The sequence below is a fragment of the Vollenhovia emeryi genome, unplaced genomic scaffold (genome assembly GCF_000949405.1).
Source record: "Vollenhovia emeryi isolate VEMERY1.0 unplaced genomic scaffold, V.emery_V1.0 DF939235.1, whole genome shotgun sequence".
NCBI classification, from domain to species: Eukaryota; Metazoa; Arthropoda; class Insecta; order Hymenoptera; family Formicidae; genus Vollenhovia; species Vollenhovia emeryi.
The window spans coordinates 104,904-120,787 of record NW_011967131.1 but is presented as its reverse complement, the minus strand read 5'-3'; the positions used below and the strand labels follow the sequence as shown (position 1 = coordinate 120,787).

At 39.5% G+C, this 15,884-nt stretch overlaps 1 protein-coding gene across 8 annotated transcripts in view; it reads left to right on the top strand.

Moving 5' to 3' along the window:
• LOC105560233 (AMP deaminase 2) overlaps positions 1 to 15,884 on the top strand; it is a 42,293-nt gene that overhangs the window by 13,542 nt on the left and 12,867 nt on the right. For 7 of the 8 annotated variants that reach the window (XM_012009157.1, XM_012009156.1, XM_012009155.1 and 4 more), the window contains exon 3: positions 11,356 to 11,530. In XM_012009157.1, coding sequence (XP_011864547.1) covers positions 11,356 to 11,530 — 175 coding nt within the window. Of the gene's footprint in view, positions 1 to 10,390; positions 10,535 to 11,355; positions 11,531 to 15,884 lie in introns of those variants that run through there. The other variant, XM_012009159.1, reaches the window with a different exon arrangement.

Below are 15,884 nucleotides of genomic sequence, written 5' to 3'. Positions count from 1 at the left end.
TGTTTCATGCATGCATATATGAATAAATATATAAAAGTGTATAAAATATACATAAAAGAGTATGCCCATATTACATATATACATATTTTTACATGGCATAATATATTTCTATATAATTTTATACAATTCTACGCAGTTCTGTATAATTTTATAGACTTATACATGCTTTTTGTATGAAACATTTTTGAATGTGAAAAATTGCTTATTTATAATTATATATAATTGTGTACAATTGTATATAGTAAATAAGCAATTTTTCACATTAAAAATGTTTTTCATCTAAATGCTTGTATAAATAACAAGTGAGAGTTTTTAAATTTCGCTAGTAGATAGTTAATAAGTGGTCAATTTTCGACCCAACTGGCCTAAATTTATTATTAGAAATTACAACTCTAGCCACGTTTCGAGTTTCGACCATGCGGGTTGTGGACCTCTTCAAGCGGCAATGTGTAAAACTGCGTATCCTAAATTAATTGTACAGAATTAGGTGTTGTAACGTACTTAAGTATAAAAATGACGTCTCAAGAAGCGGACTTATACACGAATGCCAATAAAATTGCGGAATCTATCATTGGTTCCTATAACTACGGTGTAAATCTATAAAATTATACAGAACTGTGTAGAATTGCATAGAATTATATAGAAATATATAACATAAGAATATGCGTGGACATATTTGATGTATAATTTTATATAATACTATATATTTGTGCATGAAAAATCGTTTACCGGGAAGCGTTCCCGCAGTTTCTGTGCTTCCTTATTCTCTAAACGGTTCCAATTTTCCAAACTTTCGAATTTACTTAATTTGTAGAGTAATTCAATTAACGTCTGCATTAAGACACGCGCGTTTTCAAAGACTGTTAATTAATATCACGTCAGCTATCATGTTCCGGTAAACAATTAAAAAACCCAAGATTTATTACTTTTTATCGAGTACGTGCTCGTACATGATATAAATTAAATTGCCAGTAACACCGCCAGCAGCGTCAGATTTATGCATGTATGTCTCTTGGGAGTATCAAGTACAAGACAAAGGGAAGATAAACACGCGAGCAAGGAGAGCGTTCGGCGAAGCGCGACGGGATGATATCGCCTTAACGCAGTTCCTAGAGTGACAAAGGTGATATATTTTCCATACGGTCACGCATTATGTATGGTCATTATTTATACAATTGTCAACAATAGAACGGCCTTTCACACGAACGTCCCTCGGCCTATCGCTTGCTCGTACGTAATCTCTGCCTTGCGACACCTACGCAGCTACGCACGCACGTAACAAACGTGTGTGTCGCGCTGTGATATGTGGGTCACTGCAGCAATAAGCGTACAGCACTCCGATCGCGCGAGTCCGCGAATGTATTATTATTGAAAATACTAGCGCGCGCGGTTTCGCTCGCGCTGCCGCGCGAGAGATGTTTGTGCCAAGTCCCCTTGGTATGTTCCACGCGCGTGTTAAAGTTATGAATAAAGTGGGATATTAATACACCGATAATATGGAAATGTGGCGCAAGTCCAGTTCCAAAAATCTCATCGAGTTCATCAGCGGCTCTACGCCGCCACGTGCCTGCAACATAAGCCTGACTTACAACGTGCTCTTTGCGATTAGAAACATTTTATTTTGTATAAGCAAATCAATAACGCTTAAAACAATTTGTCGACACTATGCGACTGGGTAATGTACAATTTATCTTCTTCTTCTCTTCTTCTTCGTGTATTAGGCTTAACGCCTGTTTATCCAGTTCGTTCTGGTACTCTGAGCATTTGGTTTTACTTCACCTTCGGTAGGTTGCTGACCTTGCCGAAGGAAATCTACAATTTATCAACTTGCATAAACTTTTTAAACGCATTTACTACGTAGTTGCAAAATAGAATGCTTCTAGGCGCAAAGGGCACGTTGTAGATTAGGCTTTACAATCTTGAAAACTGTTGGCATTAAGTTTCTATTTCGAAAGTTCAATTAAAATCTCTGTGCTTTCCAAAATGTTCCGCAGAAGAATTTCCGCGGGTGGTTAGATATTTCAATGCCTGCGTTAAAAAGTCGGACTAAAAATGTGTAGGGACGTTTGAAAGATCTCATATGTGGACAAATAATCGTATGAAAAGGGCAGCCAGGATCAGAATACATGAAATCTGTGTCCGATTACTAATGACTTACACAGCCGAAATTAGGGCTGATATAAGCAGAGAACATAGTCCACACTGCAGGAACGAAGATACTTAGAAACATTAAAGGACACATTCTTAGAGACACATCTCGAACACAAAAGAATAAGACAAAGAGACGAGCATGTGTCAAAAATGGACGATAATAGAGGGACGGAAATCCACCAAGGCGGGTCCCAAAGGGACCCTCCCAGGCAGACCATCAAAGTGTTGGACAAACAGGCTCAAGCCTAATTCAAGAGGAAGAAAAAGTTAAAACGTTGAATTCCAACGGATTTGTATCTACCGTGTGTTTTATTCGAATGTCATATTTTCTTACTGCTAAAATGTTAACCCAGAACGCCCTTTTGTCATATTTTAATCATTCATAGCTATTGTTTTTGAGGAATAGCGTATCTTTCTTGAAAGAGCGAAGATTCATCTGGAGGTTCTCAAAAGCGCAGTCCTTATTTGTTGCTCGTGGAAGCGACATCTTTGTTTATACGAATTGCACTCGCAGTCTAATTGTAAGTCAAACTTTCACTCTCAGTGCTACGTGCTACGAGATGCTAAAAGAAACGTCTCGTACAAGTTTCGTGTTACGACTATCGAGATTCACTCGTGACATTAATTGATAAATAAATCGCTTCTCCAGCGATCATGTCTAACAAAATTTGATCATTCCAAGAGAATTCTTCCAAACAATATTCCTTCAAGGACTTTCTTTGAAACTTTCCTTTGCTTATTACGTTGCTTCGCGGCTCCACGCTTTCAGAAAGAATTTCTAATAACAGGACCAAAAAATATTCTAATTGACATATTCAAATTCATGTAGTAAGAACATAAAATAACACTAATTCCCGATTAAAGAATTTTTCATGTATGAACGTGAATAAATATATAAAATTATACATCAAATGTGTCCATACATATTTGCTTTACTGTATATTTCTCTATAATTCTATACAGTTTTACACAGTTCTATATTATATTTTAAAAAATTGTTCATATAAAAGCGTGTATAAATCTACAAAATTATATATATATTATATAATATATAATTTTGTAGATTTACACACGCTTTTATATGAACCATTTTTTTAAATAAAAACTTGCTCATTTATCTTTGTACAATTGTACAAAGATAAATGAGCAAGTTTTTATTTTAAATTGTACACAATTATATATAATTATAAATAAGCAATTTTTACATATAAAATTTTTTCGTATAGAAGCATGTATAAATCTATAAAAATATACAGAACTGTGTAGAAGTGTATAAAATTATATAGAAAGGTACAATGAAAAAAAAATGTATGGACATATTTGATGTATATTTTTATATAATTCTCTATGTTTATTCATGTTCGCGCACGAGGACTTTCTTACCGGGTTGTAAGATTAAATTAAGAATTCTTATTCTCCTCCCTCGAATAAAATTGGATTCATTATTATTGAAATAAGGATAACATACATATTTTAAGCAGAAGCTATGTTCTTGCGTTTAGAATAAATTTTCCCTCGATGCGTTACAACCCACGCACAGATATCATTTTATTCATTATTCTAACATTTTCCATTTAAAATTAAAACATTTCTTTCTCAGTAACAAATATAGCTATCGGTATATCGATCCTATTTTATGATAGCAAGTGTAATAGCGTCGAATCTGGAAATCTTTTCTGCAGGATCAACCTGAGGTCTTCGAAAGATAAAAACTATCGATTGATTGAAACTCTTCGTATTAATAAAATTCGTATGTAATGGCTCAAATGTGATAAACACAAATTTAAAGGAATAAAGGACTAAGAGCCGTGACAGGGTGCTAGTGTCTAAATATTACTTTTTTTTTAATTTATCGCGAAAAATATTACCTCAGCCAGGGTTTGAACCTGGACCTCCCTCCTAGGCGGGCGTTTCAACCAATTCGACCACCGAGGCATATAAAATCTTCGTATTATGCTATATTTTTACGCTTGGTATTTTATCAAATACTCAATTGTAGTCTCAATAATAAGCTAATCTGTAGCGCGTGCACGCGCGAGGCCACGCGCGAGCGTACACATGCGGATTCCGCGATGCGGCTCCGCCGCCAAGATTCCACCAAGAGTGTTCCCTCCCTTCCTCTTGCCCTGGCATAGTCAGTGCATTCGACACTCTCGCGGACCAGTCAGTATGGTCAGTGCCCCCCGACGCGTCGTCGACTAAACACGCAGTAAAGTTTCTCTCTTTCTCTCCGTCGAGGGAGTAAGAGCACCCGGAGTGCACGAGCTCGCGTCTCGCGTCGCGCTCCGTTTTCCCATGAAGCGGGGTCGTTAAAAACTTCTCGACAATAGATAAAACGGAATCGAGTGGCCCTCGAGGATCCCCCAGAAAGGGCACTTCGTGTCTCGAGTCTGTGCGAAACTCGGAGAAACGTCAAACTCGCGTCGCGTCGCGTCGACCGTGCGACCTGTCTCTGATACTCGGCGTCCCGATCTGGGACTCGCGATTAAAGCGAATCGCATTGCACCTCTGAGAGTGCGCGGCCGTCGTCGAAGTACTTCAGACACTCTTTGCTGCCAGAGTAATCTTTAGCAATAGTAAACCCAGGCAGCACATGGTGGTTCGCGTACATATATTTTATGCACACTGAAAAAAAAGTCTGATAGATTCAACCAGTCGTCTGTTAGAAAATGGACGAATCAGAATTCCTTTAGGATTTACCATGAAAGATATTTCATAACCAGAAGTTTGCTAGACTTCACTACAAATCTGGTAAATCCTAAAGGGAATTCTGATTCGTCCATTTTCTAACAGACGACTGGTTGAATCTATCAGATTTCTTTTTCAGTGCAACTTTGTTAAATCTCTATATCTAATATCTAATGTTTTATACAATAAACATTTAAGGAAACGTATGAGAAACCAGCATGTCCTACTTGGAAAATTACTAACGAAAGTTTGAATTTTTATCGCATTTTTGTTACACTGTTTTGATTTCGATAAGAATAAAATCCATCGAACGAAGTGTCTCGACTGTTCGGAGACGCTGGTGCGAGATAGGACCTTGGCGAAACGCTCGCGAAGTTGTTTTCGAATGGGGCCTCGAGGCATCACGAAAAATTATCATTCGTTGCTCAATTTATACTCACACACGTGTAAAGTGAATCTTTTTTCAATATAATTTTAATTTACCGCTGAGAGGCTTGGAACGTGGCACGGTTGATCTCCTTATAGCAATTCTGAGGAAAAAACTAGCTCTAAATTTTATTATACCACGTCTGTATTTTAACATGGAGCACAGCGTGCACTGTAAAATTTTTATGTAAAATTACAACTATTTGAGTGGGTAATATTGGGACTCTTTGTTACAGGTGTATATTTACGTTAGTAAATTTATATCCAGATAAAATTCTTATCTTATATAGAGAGATACGTTGAAATCATGTTTCTGCGAATGTACTAAATTTTTATTTACTTGCCCTAAAACCTTTGCTAGACTTGAAGAAATAGATATGAATTCTCTTAGGAATTCCAGTCCCAAACAAATAAAGTTTTGGTCAAGGTAGATAAATCATTTCGTTAAAATTAATTAAAAGTCTATTTGGGTTCAAAATTTGGTCAAGGTAGAGAAATCATTTCGTTAAAATTAATTAAAAGTCTATTTGGATTGAAAATTCAAACGAATTTGTTTGATTTAAAGCAGACTTGTTTCTGGCTGTAAGAGTAGAAAAATTAATTTTTGTAAAAGTACACGAGTTTATACGCTTTTGTTATTAATAGTGTGACTTTACGTACTGTTTTCACAGTGCGTATATCGTAGAGAGAAGACCCGAGTTGACCAGAGTCAGCGTTAATCAACGTCGATGCAACGCAACCGGCTCCGTCGTGTCGATCGCTGACGAAAGTCGCTCCCGTTAAGTAAACATCTTCACGCCGCGGCAAGAACGTTAATTTACTCGATAACGAGCGCGCGGTCCTTTGCCTTTTCGAAAACGACGCCTCAATAAGACGTATCCACTAGCCCAACTAATTATCATCGGCGTCAGAACGGTGCTTTTATCAACAATAAAAGCCCGTAAATAAATAGCTAAAGATATACTTGAGACGCTCGCTGAGACGAGCAACAAGCTTACAACACCCCGTGCGAGAGATTTAACTCGAATATCGTTTTTTTTTCCTCGAAGGCTCCAATCTCGCCAGTATAGACTCTGATAACGCAACGAACACGAGAGGGTTATCCTTTATTTATAGAGCTCGCACTATCGATATACCTAATCTATGTCGGACGGTTTCTATTGTATTTATTATTCGTGCATTCGGATATTATTCTGACATCTCCGGTTATTTAAAACCGCAGATAAGTCGTCGGCGCGATTCGTGACGTATCTTACGAACTGGAGTATCAATTCTGCGTGACGCTTACCTTTGTTTCACTTGAATCGTTTATGCAGGTGTTCAACGTTCGCCTTTTTATGCAAATTTCGTGGTATATTTAGCGATTTTACGAATTACAGCGCGGGCCTTTACGTTTATTTTGCCTCGTAAAACACTTATAGCAGCTTGCATTAGTGCGCACTTGTGAGTGCATACCAAGGCTTGTTCAGAGTCCACACTGAGAAAAATGTCTTTGAAAATTTACTTGTGGCATATAATGTTTACTTCAGTGAAATACGTCGACCTCGACTGGCAGATAAATTCTTTAGTAAAATAAAACACACATGTGTAAAAAAGAAACACGCATGTGATAAAGGATTTTTCTGCCAGTCGAGGTCGACGTATTATTTAATTTGACATTTTAACACTGGCAACTTGAAACATTAAAGTTATTCTTCTTTCTCTCCCGCCGTCTTCATTTCGCATCTAGCTCGGGCGAGTAACATATCAATTGTAAAACACGGTTCATTATTATCAGCAAATAAATATTTACAGGTATTTTATACTAGTGAAAGGATGCTATTTGTTAAACGACTACTTTCGAGCAAGAGTACATTCGACCAGCGTATTAAACAGGCAATATAAAATTTAGTTCGAAAATTTAGCATTAGGTTTTTCATTACGAAACTTCGTTAGAAATGGCGTTTTCGTAATTAGCGAGCGGCAGCGCCGCTTATCTCGTGCGCGCGGCTCGAGTCAAGTTCACGCGGACCCTACGTGAAAATCCAAGATACGCAGATTAATCCGATACTGACGGTTAGATCCAAGAACAAATTGCACATTCATCGAAGGGGTTCTGCGTCGCGTGTAATTCCCGTTCTATCGTATGTAACTCCCACTCGGGGCGAGTGACTCGGTAAGCGTGAATCATCGTTCCGGTACTGAGGACAGTGGAAAAACAGTGCTTTCTGAGTAGCGAGACCGTCGTGGCGTCGCTCGCTAGAAAGCGATCTGGGACTATTTCCTCGGGTCAACTATTTATAGTCCGAGCGCCCGTTTTCATCTGCCGGTCCGCCGCCATCGATGCTCGGATAAGAGGCCAATTGTCTATTGACGTTACGCCTTACCGCCAAGTTTGCTATTACCGTTGGACCCGTAATAAATATTTTTTTTAAGGACGTTCATTGGTAAATCGATTTTCTATGTATTTGCTCCAAATTTGGGCCATATGCTATTAATAGTGCTATCTACAGAGTGTTTCATTTTAATCGGCCCAGGCAAATATCTCGAAAAATATGAAAGATACGGAAAAACGTTTCAGACGAAAGTTGTTTGGTTCGAAGGGGGACATAAGATGGTGTCATTGGTTGGACCTTGAGTGAACGTGTCAGGGTCATATGGAGTTTAACTTTGTTTTTCAAATGAAATTATCTTCCTCCTATTTTTCATTACATATTCTTGTAGCTTACCTCAAGAGCTTTTCAAATCACTATAATAAACTGCTTTTGTATTCAGTATTTCTTTAGTTATGAGGCTTGAAAGTTACAGTACTGCTGGCATTAGCATTACTCAAGATCGATTCGGTCAGTGAAGGCAAGACCTAAGATCGATCCGGCCGGTGAAGGCAAGATCCTTGGTAATACCGGTAGTACTGTATCTTTCAAGTCTTATAACTCGGGAAGTGCAACGTTATTTGATTTTCGTTTTTCACAAAGCGTGCTAGTGTACGTGTATACATGTAAGACGCAGAGCTACGTTAATTGTGCAGTATGTATAATTTATGTTGAAAGTCGTGAAGTAGGGAGACGATCGCGTTGTACGGAAAGAAAGCCGAACATGGGCGAAAACTTTTGGCTACGATTACAGCCGATGAACGTCCTTAAGCAACAAAATGTCGGATGCGCAGAAGGGATCGACGCAAAACGAAACAAATGGTGGAGTGGACCTACTAGACTACGTTTCCACCGAGGGTTCAGAGTCGGGCTCGATTCTGACCCGATTCTGACCCGACTCTGACCCTCGGTGGAACCTCACTGCTCAAATAAAGGCAAACGCTCGGTCCAGATATATCATGTCTATGGTTAGGTCCTAAAGTCAGGTGCCATCTTCGAAGAGGAAAATCTGAAAATGACTAGAAAGGGGGTGAAAACAGAATAACCGCACGTCACGAAATATAAATAGAAATATTTAACTCCTCCGCATGACTCGCCTACGTAGTTTAAAAGTTTACATCCGTGTCAATTTCATGCAAATAGACGCGGAGGAACACCGTGTACGGGCGTGATCTAATCATCCCTGACGCAACCCCAATTCGTCCGTTCCTCCAACATAGCACCGTGTACTACGTGCGAATCGTAAAGTCTGCGACACTCGTAATGACTCCGTCACAATAGGCATTTTGTACGACCGTTGTAGAACCTGACCTCACACACAAACACACGCAATCAGAGAGTCGCAACAATGCGTGCGCGCGAACCTCGTTGCCCTCGCGATGCCAACACGGCGGCGCCGAGAGCGAGTGAGAGTCTCGTCGTTGGTTTGACGAACGAAAACAACAGTTCTTGTCATCCACGCCGCGTTCTATTAATAACTCGGTGTTCGCCGCGGCTCTTTGTAGATTTGTCGAGGGTCGCGGCGAGCTCCCATTGATTCATTGAGAATATCGTGGGAGAACGATGCGTCTCTCGCGGAAGTGCGATCGTTGTTAGACTAGTGACCCTCCCTAGAATAAGTACGACGAAATAACGTCGAATTAGCCGGTCACTCCTAATTGGACGTTAATCACGCGAATGATAAAGAAATTATTTACAGCTGCTTGTAATTCGTCACTGCGACTGTTAATTACTCGTATTTGGAAATCACACACGTTCGTTCGCTAATTGTATGTTTAACTTCAATCCAGTGACTCGGTAGTTACTAATTACACGACTGTGACTTATCAATTACATTTATAACTAATTGACGGTCGGTCATTGTTCGGTAACAAATTGCTTGTTTTTTTTTTCAATCTTATACCGTTCCCGTGTCATTGCCATGAATGTGCGATTCGACCAGTTTTGAAAATTTACAACTGACTGTGAAGTGTAATCAGATAATTCTGGGGATCACAATTTTGTGAACGAATGAACTCGTTTATTCAGCGTACAGCCAAGAAGCGCGACTTGGTTTACATCGTATACTTAACCACACTCACACGTCATGCCTCAAACACACAATCTATAAATAATACAATATAACTACAGCCCACACTATCACCTGACGTCTACTTCTTGGTGTCCTAGAATCTTATACTCTATTTTTATTCCCTCTCCCTTTTTTTCCTTAAGTCTAATCTCTTTTCTTTTGCTTTCCAAAACTTTACCAACACCCTTTCTTTTTCTTCTTCCAAGTTCTCATTCCACAACTCATTTAATCTTTCTACTACATTATTCCCTAATACCTCGAACTTCTTTGGAAATCTCACATTCCCCTAATGTAAAGTTATCCTTTCATCACAAAAGACACACTTCCATACATCTTCCACCATCTAATTATACTTGTTATGAGATCACAATTTTTGACATTTTTTTACAACGCCATTGTTATGCTACATTCACATTCTTCGTTTTGGCACACACTTAAGAGTGAAAGAAGACATTCACCCTACTTCTTTATTCAAAAAGTGACAATTTGCATACTTATAGCATCAGAGGGATGATGTGTGAGGGACGATGGCGTGTCTTTCCGGTCGATTATAATGACCCGCTTACCGGATTAATTATCTTAAATTTCTTATACCTATCTGTACGTATCTTCGGTCGAGTCGGGAACGATTAATCATTTCGAACCTTCCGAGTGACGGGATCGTGTAAACTCAGGTGTAGCACAAAACCGGAAATGCTTACAGGGACGTAATAGCGATTCACGCTGATGAAAACAATCGATATTCTCGAAATGGGAAACGAGAATGAAATTCTTGCCGTGTACAAGCGCAATTCCGTTACCGAGTGGTTGCAGAAAACCGGACAGGCCACTGACTACGTGAATGATGGTAAATGGATAATTACGAAAAGATTTCGATCCCCCTTGCAATTTTTTTCATCGCGCCCCACTCTATGTATACTCTTTATCTTTAAACAAAACGGAAGTACTTTTTATGTATCACGAGTTTTGTATTGCATTTATATGAATTATATCTTACGACGTCTAAGAAATTATCGAACTCTATTATATCTTGAGATATCACTTGTAATAATATGTGCTTGCAATTTTCTAATTTAACACACATATGCCTTCTGCATATACAGTTTTCTCACTAATATACACATATATACACATTTATATATTTGCAAACTCTAAAGTGCATAAAGAAGAGTGTGATTAATAAAAAAAACAATAAATCGTATAAAAAAATAGTAATATTAACATCCTCGATAGGAAAATGCCTCAAATATTGTGTAATAATTGCATTATCGAAAGGCAGGAAATTTCACAATAATTGCATTAAGGTGATTCGCCAAAACGCAGCTATTTTGCTGATATACTATTTAGAAATACATTGTGCAAATATTTATCAATGTTTGATGAAAGGTCTCCATTTCTGCATATGTTATTCGAAATATGTACGCATAATTCCAGCATTCCAAGTTTCATCCAGATTTTGTCACATAATTTGTTAAACATTTTCCGATCGGGGATCGAAATAAAATCAAAATTTTCCGTGTCATAATAGACTAAAAAGTCATTGATTTAGATTTAGATCAGACTTTCGTTGCGGTGTTACAGTAAAGAAGGCATTCAATATTACAAACAGACGATGCAGATAATTATTTGTTAGCCGATTTCTTAACAAAATTATTTTGTTTCTCGCAGGCAGCGAGAGCCCAGTTTTCGGCATCGAGGGTGGCGGTAACGGTGCAGGCAGCAGTGGCTTGAGGCTTGCACCCCAAGAGCTGCCGAATGAGATCTCGGCACCGTACGAGGTACCGCAATTCCCGATCGAGCAGATCGAGAAGAAGCTCCTGATCCAGCGGCAACTGACCGTCAAGTGAGTATTAATGCATACATTTTTACAGCGTTTTTTATTTACGCAATTCAGATTGGTTCAAGTAAAAACTCATTTCTACGAACCTACATACCTGTACTCGCATACTCTTAGAGTAATTCGCCAATTTGGGATCAGGTTTTCAAACGAACGTTTGTAGCGTTGTTATTTATGTCTAAAGATTAAAATTATTGACACAAGCGTGTTGTCTAAATGCCTACGGAGACTTCTTCTTATGAAACCTAATGCATTCGTGCACCTTTAAACATCTTTCTATTTATCACACATTTTTATATAACTTTTCATTTCTATTAACAAGTCAGCTCGAACGGCTTTCATTTGGTCACTTTGCGTTGAAAGAAGTTAATCTCGTGGATTAAAACGAAGCCAATAAGCGGAGGCTAAAATTGAGATCGCGATATGTACGACTGTGCAGGAGGTACTAAAGTATTATCGCCGTACCGAGGAATATAAAGTACTCAGATGTATGAGGTAATACGCGGATGATCGAGTATCTGCTGAGACCGAATGCTATAAGTCGCTATACAGGGTGTCTGTAACGTTGGCATTTAAGAATCAGACAAACTTAAGGTAGTTATTTCGTAAAATTATTTGTGTGAGAATTGTTTCAAATTTTTACAGTTTATTCTTTACATTAATACGTGCAAAATAAGACTAATTAACAAATTAAGAATGTGAATCGCCAGTAAATGATAAACGATAAAAAGAATTGTTAGACGACTTAGGCTGGCAGATGGTTTATTTGTTCAATTAAAATCCGACGTTTCGTCTAATTGTAAGTCTAAAAAGACTAATTAAATTAAAATTTACCATCTCAAAGTTCTAAAAAAAAAATGTTAAAGTTTACTATGTCACACGAAATATTACGTGTAAAACACGTTAAAAATATTATTACACGTAACAATATAATTCATTGTAATATTATTAGACGTGAAATATTATTTACGCATCTTATTATGTGTTAAAATATTAATATTTGCGTTTGCAAACGCAAATAATGGCACGTTTTATTTTTTTACGCTTAACGGTGAGTGAGATTCGTATGAGAAAGAAATATAAAGTAAAATAGAACGAATAACTGTAAAAAAAACATCAAAATTATTGACCGTTTCGTTTCAACAATATAAACAGTTAAAACTGAAAAATAGGGAGAATTATGTAGTAGACATGAGTGTAGTGTAAGAGAGTGGCAACGACGCCTCGAACTATAATCTTTCGAATTTATTTTATATTATGTATTAATCGTAACTGCATTCTTTAGAACAATATTACATCAAGATATATCATTGTAATAATTGAGTGCTGGTTTCTGTCTGGAAGAAACTTTCGAGCCTTACTGTCGCGAAACAACTACCCTAAACTAAATTAATTCGGTGAAAATCGCCAAGCGTGTAAAAATTAAAATTATGTTTAGAAAGAACACGATTTTGAGCGGCAATGTTTAAAAAAAAACTCTTGTTTCCAAAATGTACGGCATGTGTGAAAGAACATCGTGCTTCTTTTATATTTTTTAAACGATCTAAGCGTTCTGGCGTTTTCGAACTCGTGTATATTTAAATGTCGCAATCGCGTGTCGGGCATCTCGGGTACATCACGATCCGTTCAAAGGCTCTTACGAAAATTAAGGAACGAACGGAAGATCGCTTGTTCTTCGCACGGTATTATCACCGGACCGTCGTATTAATCGCGAGATGTGGGGTCGGATTTTAAATGCGCCCGATGAGAGTGTCCCGAATTAGCTAGCTCCTCCGCTGAAAGAATATTAAATTCGCCTCACTAATCCCTCCTACCCAGGCTTTTAACGCGAATTTGCGTCCGGCCAAGGGAGGAGAAAGAATGTGTCATCTATCGGAAAATCTGAGAAACTCGAGGAGAATACTTGGGTTACATCTGCGTAATTTACCCGTGATTATTCTACAGCTAGTTGGTACGACTATATCGGGGACCCCGTGTCTCTATTGTATGCACAATATTGACGATCGAACGCTGACGCGATACTTGCCGAGGATGACTCGTTCGACTTCCTGCGGCGTGGCGCAGCAATGAGAAAACGTTCCACGCGCGATGTTTTACCATAGTATAGCCATAGTGTAACTGGTATGCCCCACTCTCTGTCGGCCCTTTGATCTGTTCGGACTCGATCACGTGGTGCTCCGCAATTACTTCGGTGTGTGAAATCCTTTCACACTGTCACACTACCACATATATACTATAGTACAACTAGTATGCCCACTCTGCCAGTGGTTTTGTTTTGCGCCGATCCTTTCCGCGCATCCGCCATTATTTTGGTGTGGCCAATGAGACGGGTGTTGTATATGCGGTAGTGTGAAATCAGTGTGACAGTGTGACGGGATTTCATACCAAAACCATGGCGGAATACCACGTGTCGAGACCGAAAAGATCGAAGGACCGACAGAGAGCGGGCATACTAGTTATAAAGGGTGTTTCAATAAGAAGGAATGATGTTAAACGTGAATTAAAAATCGGTGGCGTACAAAAATGAAAATTTCTTTAATAGAACATGTTTGGTAGGCCATTACAATTAAGTATGGAAGATAATGTCCGCCAAATGTTCGCCACGGCTCCGGCGGCACACGTCAATCCGCTTATCGAAATTTGCTATCACATCTCGACACAACTGCTCCTGAATCTCTTCAATGTGGCGTGAAATTTCGTCTTTGAGTTGCTGGATGGTGGGCTTAGACTTTACTCTTCAATTTGGGGCCATTTACTATGGTTTTACGTGGGCACGCCGACTCGGCAACGCACGCCGCGGGTTTGCCATGCGAACCAGTGAGTCGGGGTGATTATCGTCGTTAGATATTTCACCGGGCACCGTGATGTATTATGCAGATCCGAGCGAAGGATATAAACGGATAGATAGAGCGTGGGGCGGGGAGAGAGGAGAGAGAGGGAGACTGGTAGGTCACGCTCACGTCTCGACTGGAGAGACCGGGACGAGTATTTTGCGAATTTTGCGCGAGAAATATGTCGCATTTGCTATTCAGTGAAATGGCGCGCCGCGCTCTCTTTTCCAGTTTCCCCGTTTTTCCCTCGAAAAGTTACTTCTCCAGTAACAACGTCCGGGCCAGTTTGCGCTGCACACGGGATTTGAGTTATATAAATTTTTAACTCGCGTGCATATTTGTAGAGGGGAGTCTCCTATTGTGAGATAAGCTCCTAATATAAGATAGCGAATTTTCAACACCGTCCAATTTCACGAATCTTTCTCGCAACAGTTACACGACCGATCTGGCAATGAATTTTCCACGAAACAGATTTCGCTCGAGGGGCAAATAAATTCATGGTGGAGCCAGCGGATGATTTCCTATTAATTTAGCAGAAACCTCGCTGTCTCGCATCAGGAGCCTTTCTCATAATAGCGGACTTTATATAATGCGATTCTACCGAAGTATAAATTCATCAAACGGGCATTGCCGGTGAGATTTATTTATGAACTAGAGGTTTATTAATTTTGTAAAGAAGGGGAACTACGCAACGTTCATCATTGATGTTATTTTTAATCAGCGTTACGCACATTTCTCTCCCGGCTCGTTTTGAATTATCAATCGTTTAATAATACCACGGCGGAAGCATAAAGGTTGGACAATCGAGGGTATTTGGCGCACACTGTCCATAAACATGTCGCGCATATGCGCCGCGAAGATTATATTTCCCCTTGCGCGAGTAACGCATTCGCGCGTTATTTCGATCGGCGGCGCAATCTTTGTTTACCGATCGCACGAAAAGCGTGGATTACCTTGGGACGGCCGTTGATCACCGATAAAATCGTCGTCGTCGTCGTCGTCGTGAACGGAACTCTCGTCGCTGCAGCCAATAAAGCTGCGATCAATAATTCAACGCGGGCCGTGTGCCTGTTTGGCCTCGAGACGCTTAATGTAACGCGATAATTCAATTCGAAATGTGTGTCATAATCGTTAATACTTATTTAAAAATAGAACCGTCCCGGTGGTGGCGATCGAAGGGTTCGGCAAGGAGGGTCGATTGGCGAGCCGCGAGAAGAACTGATAAAATCTCAACGGAGAGTCGCGAAGCCCAACCGAGAGTGAGTGAGCGAGCGAAAATGAAAGAGAGAGAGAGAGAGAGGGGGGGGAGGGAGAGACGCGCTTTTAGATGCGTCGAGCGCAAACCTGGTTGCGAAACACACCCCGTATAACGACCTCCGCCTCAAAAATCGATCGTAGCGGGTCTTGGTCGCGAAACAAAAGCCAATAAGCTTATTCGGGGTAGTTTCCTCGCCGAGTTCGTACTTCTGTCCGCTGCCCCTAACTGAAAGTACACACGACAGTTCAACGATATCGGAGCGTAGATATCA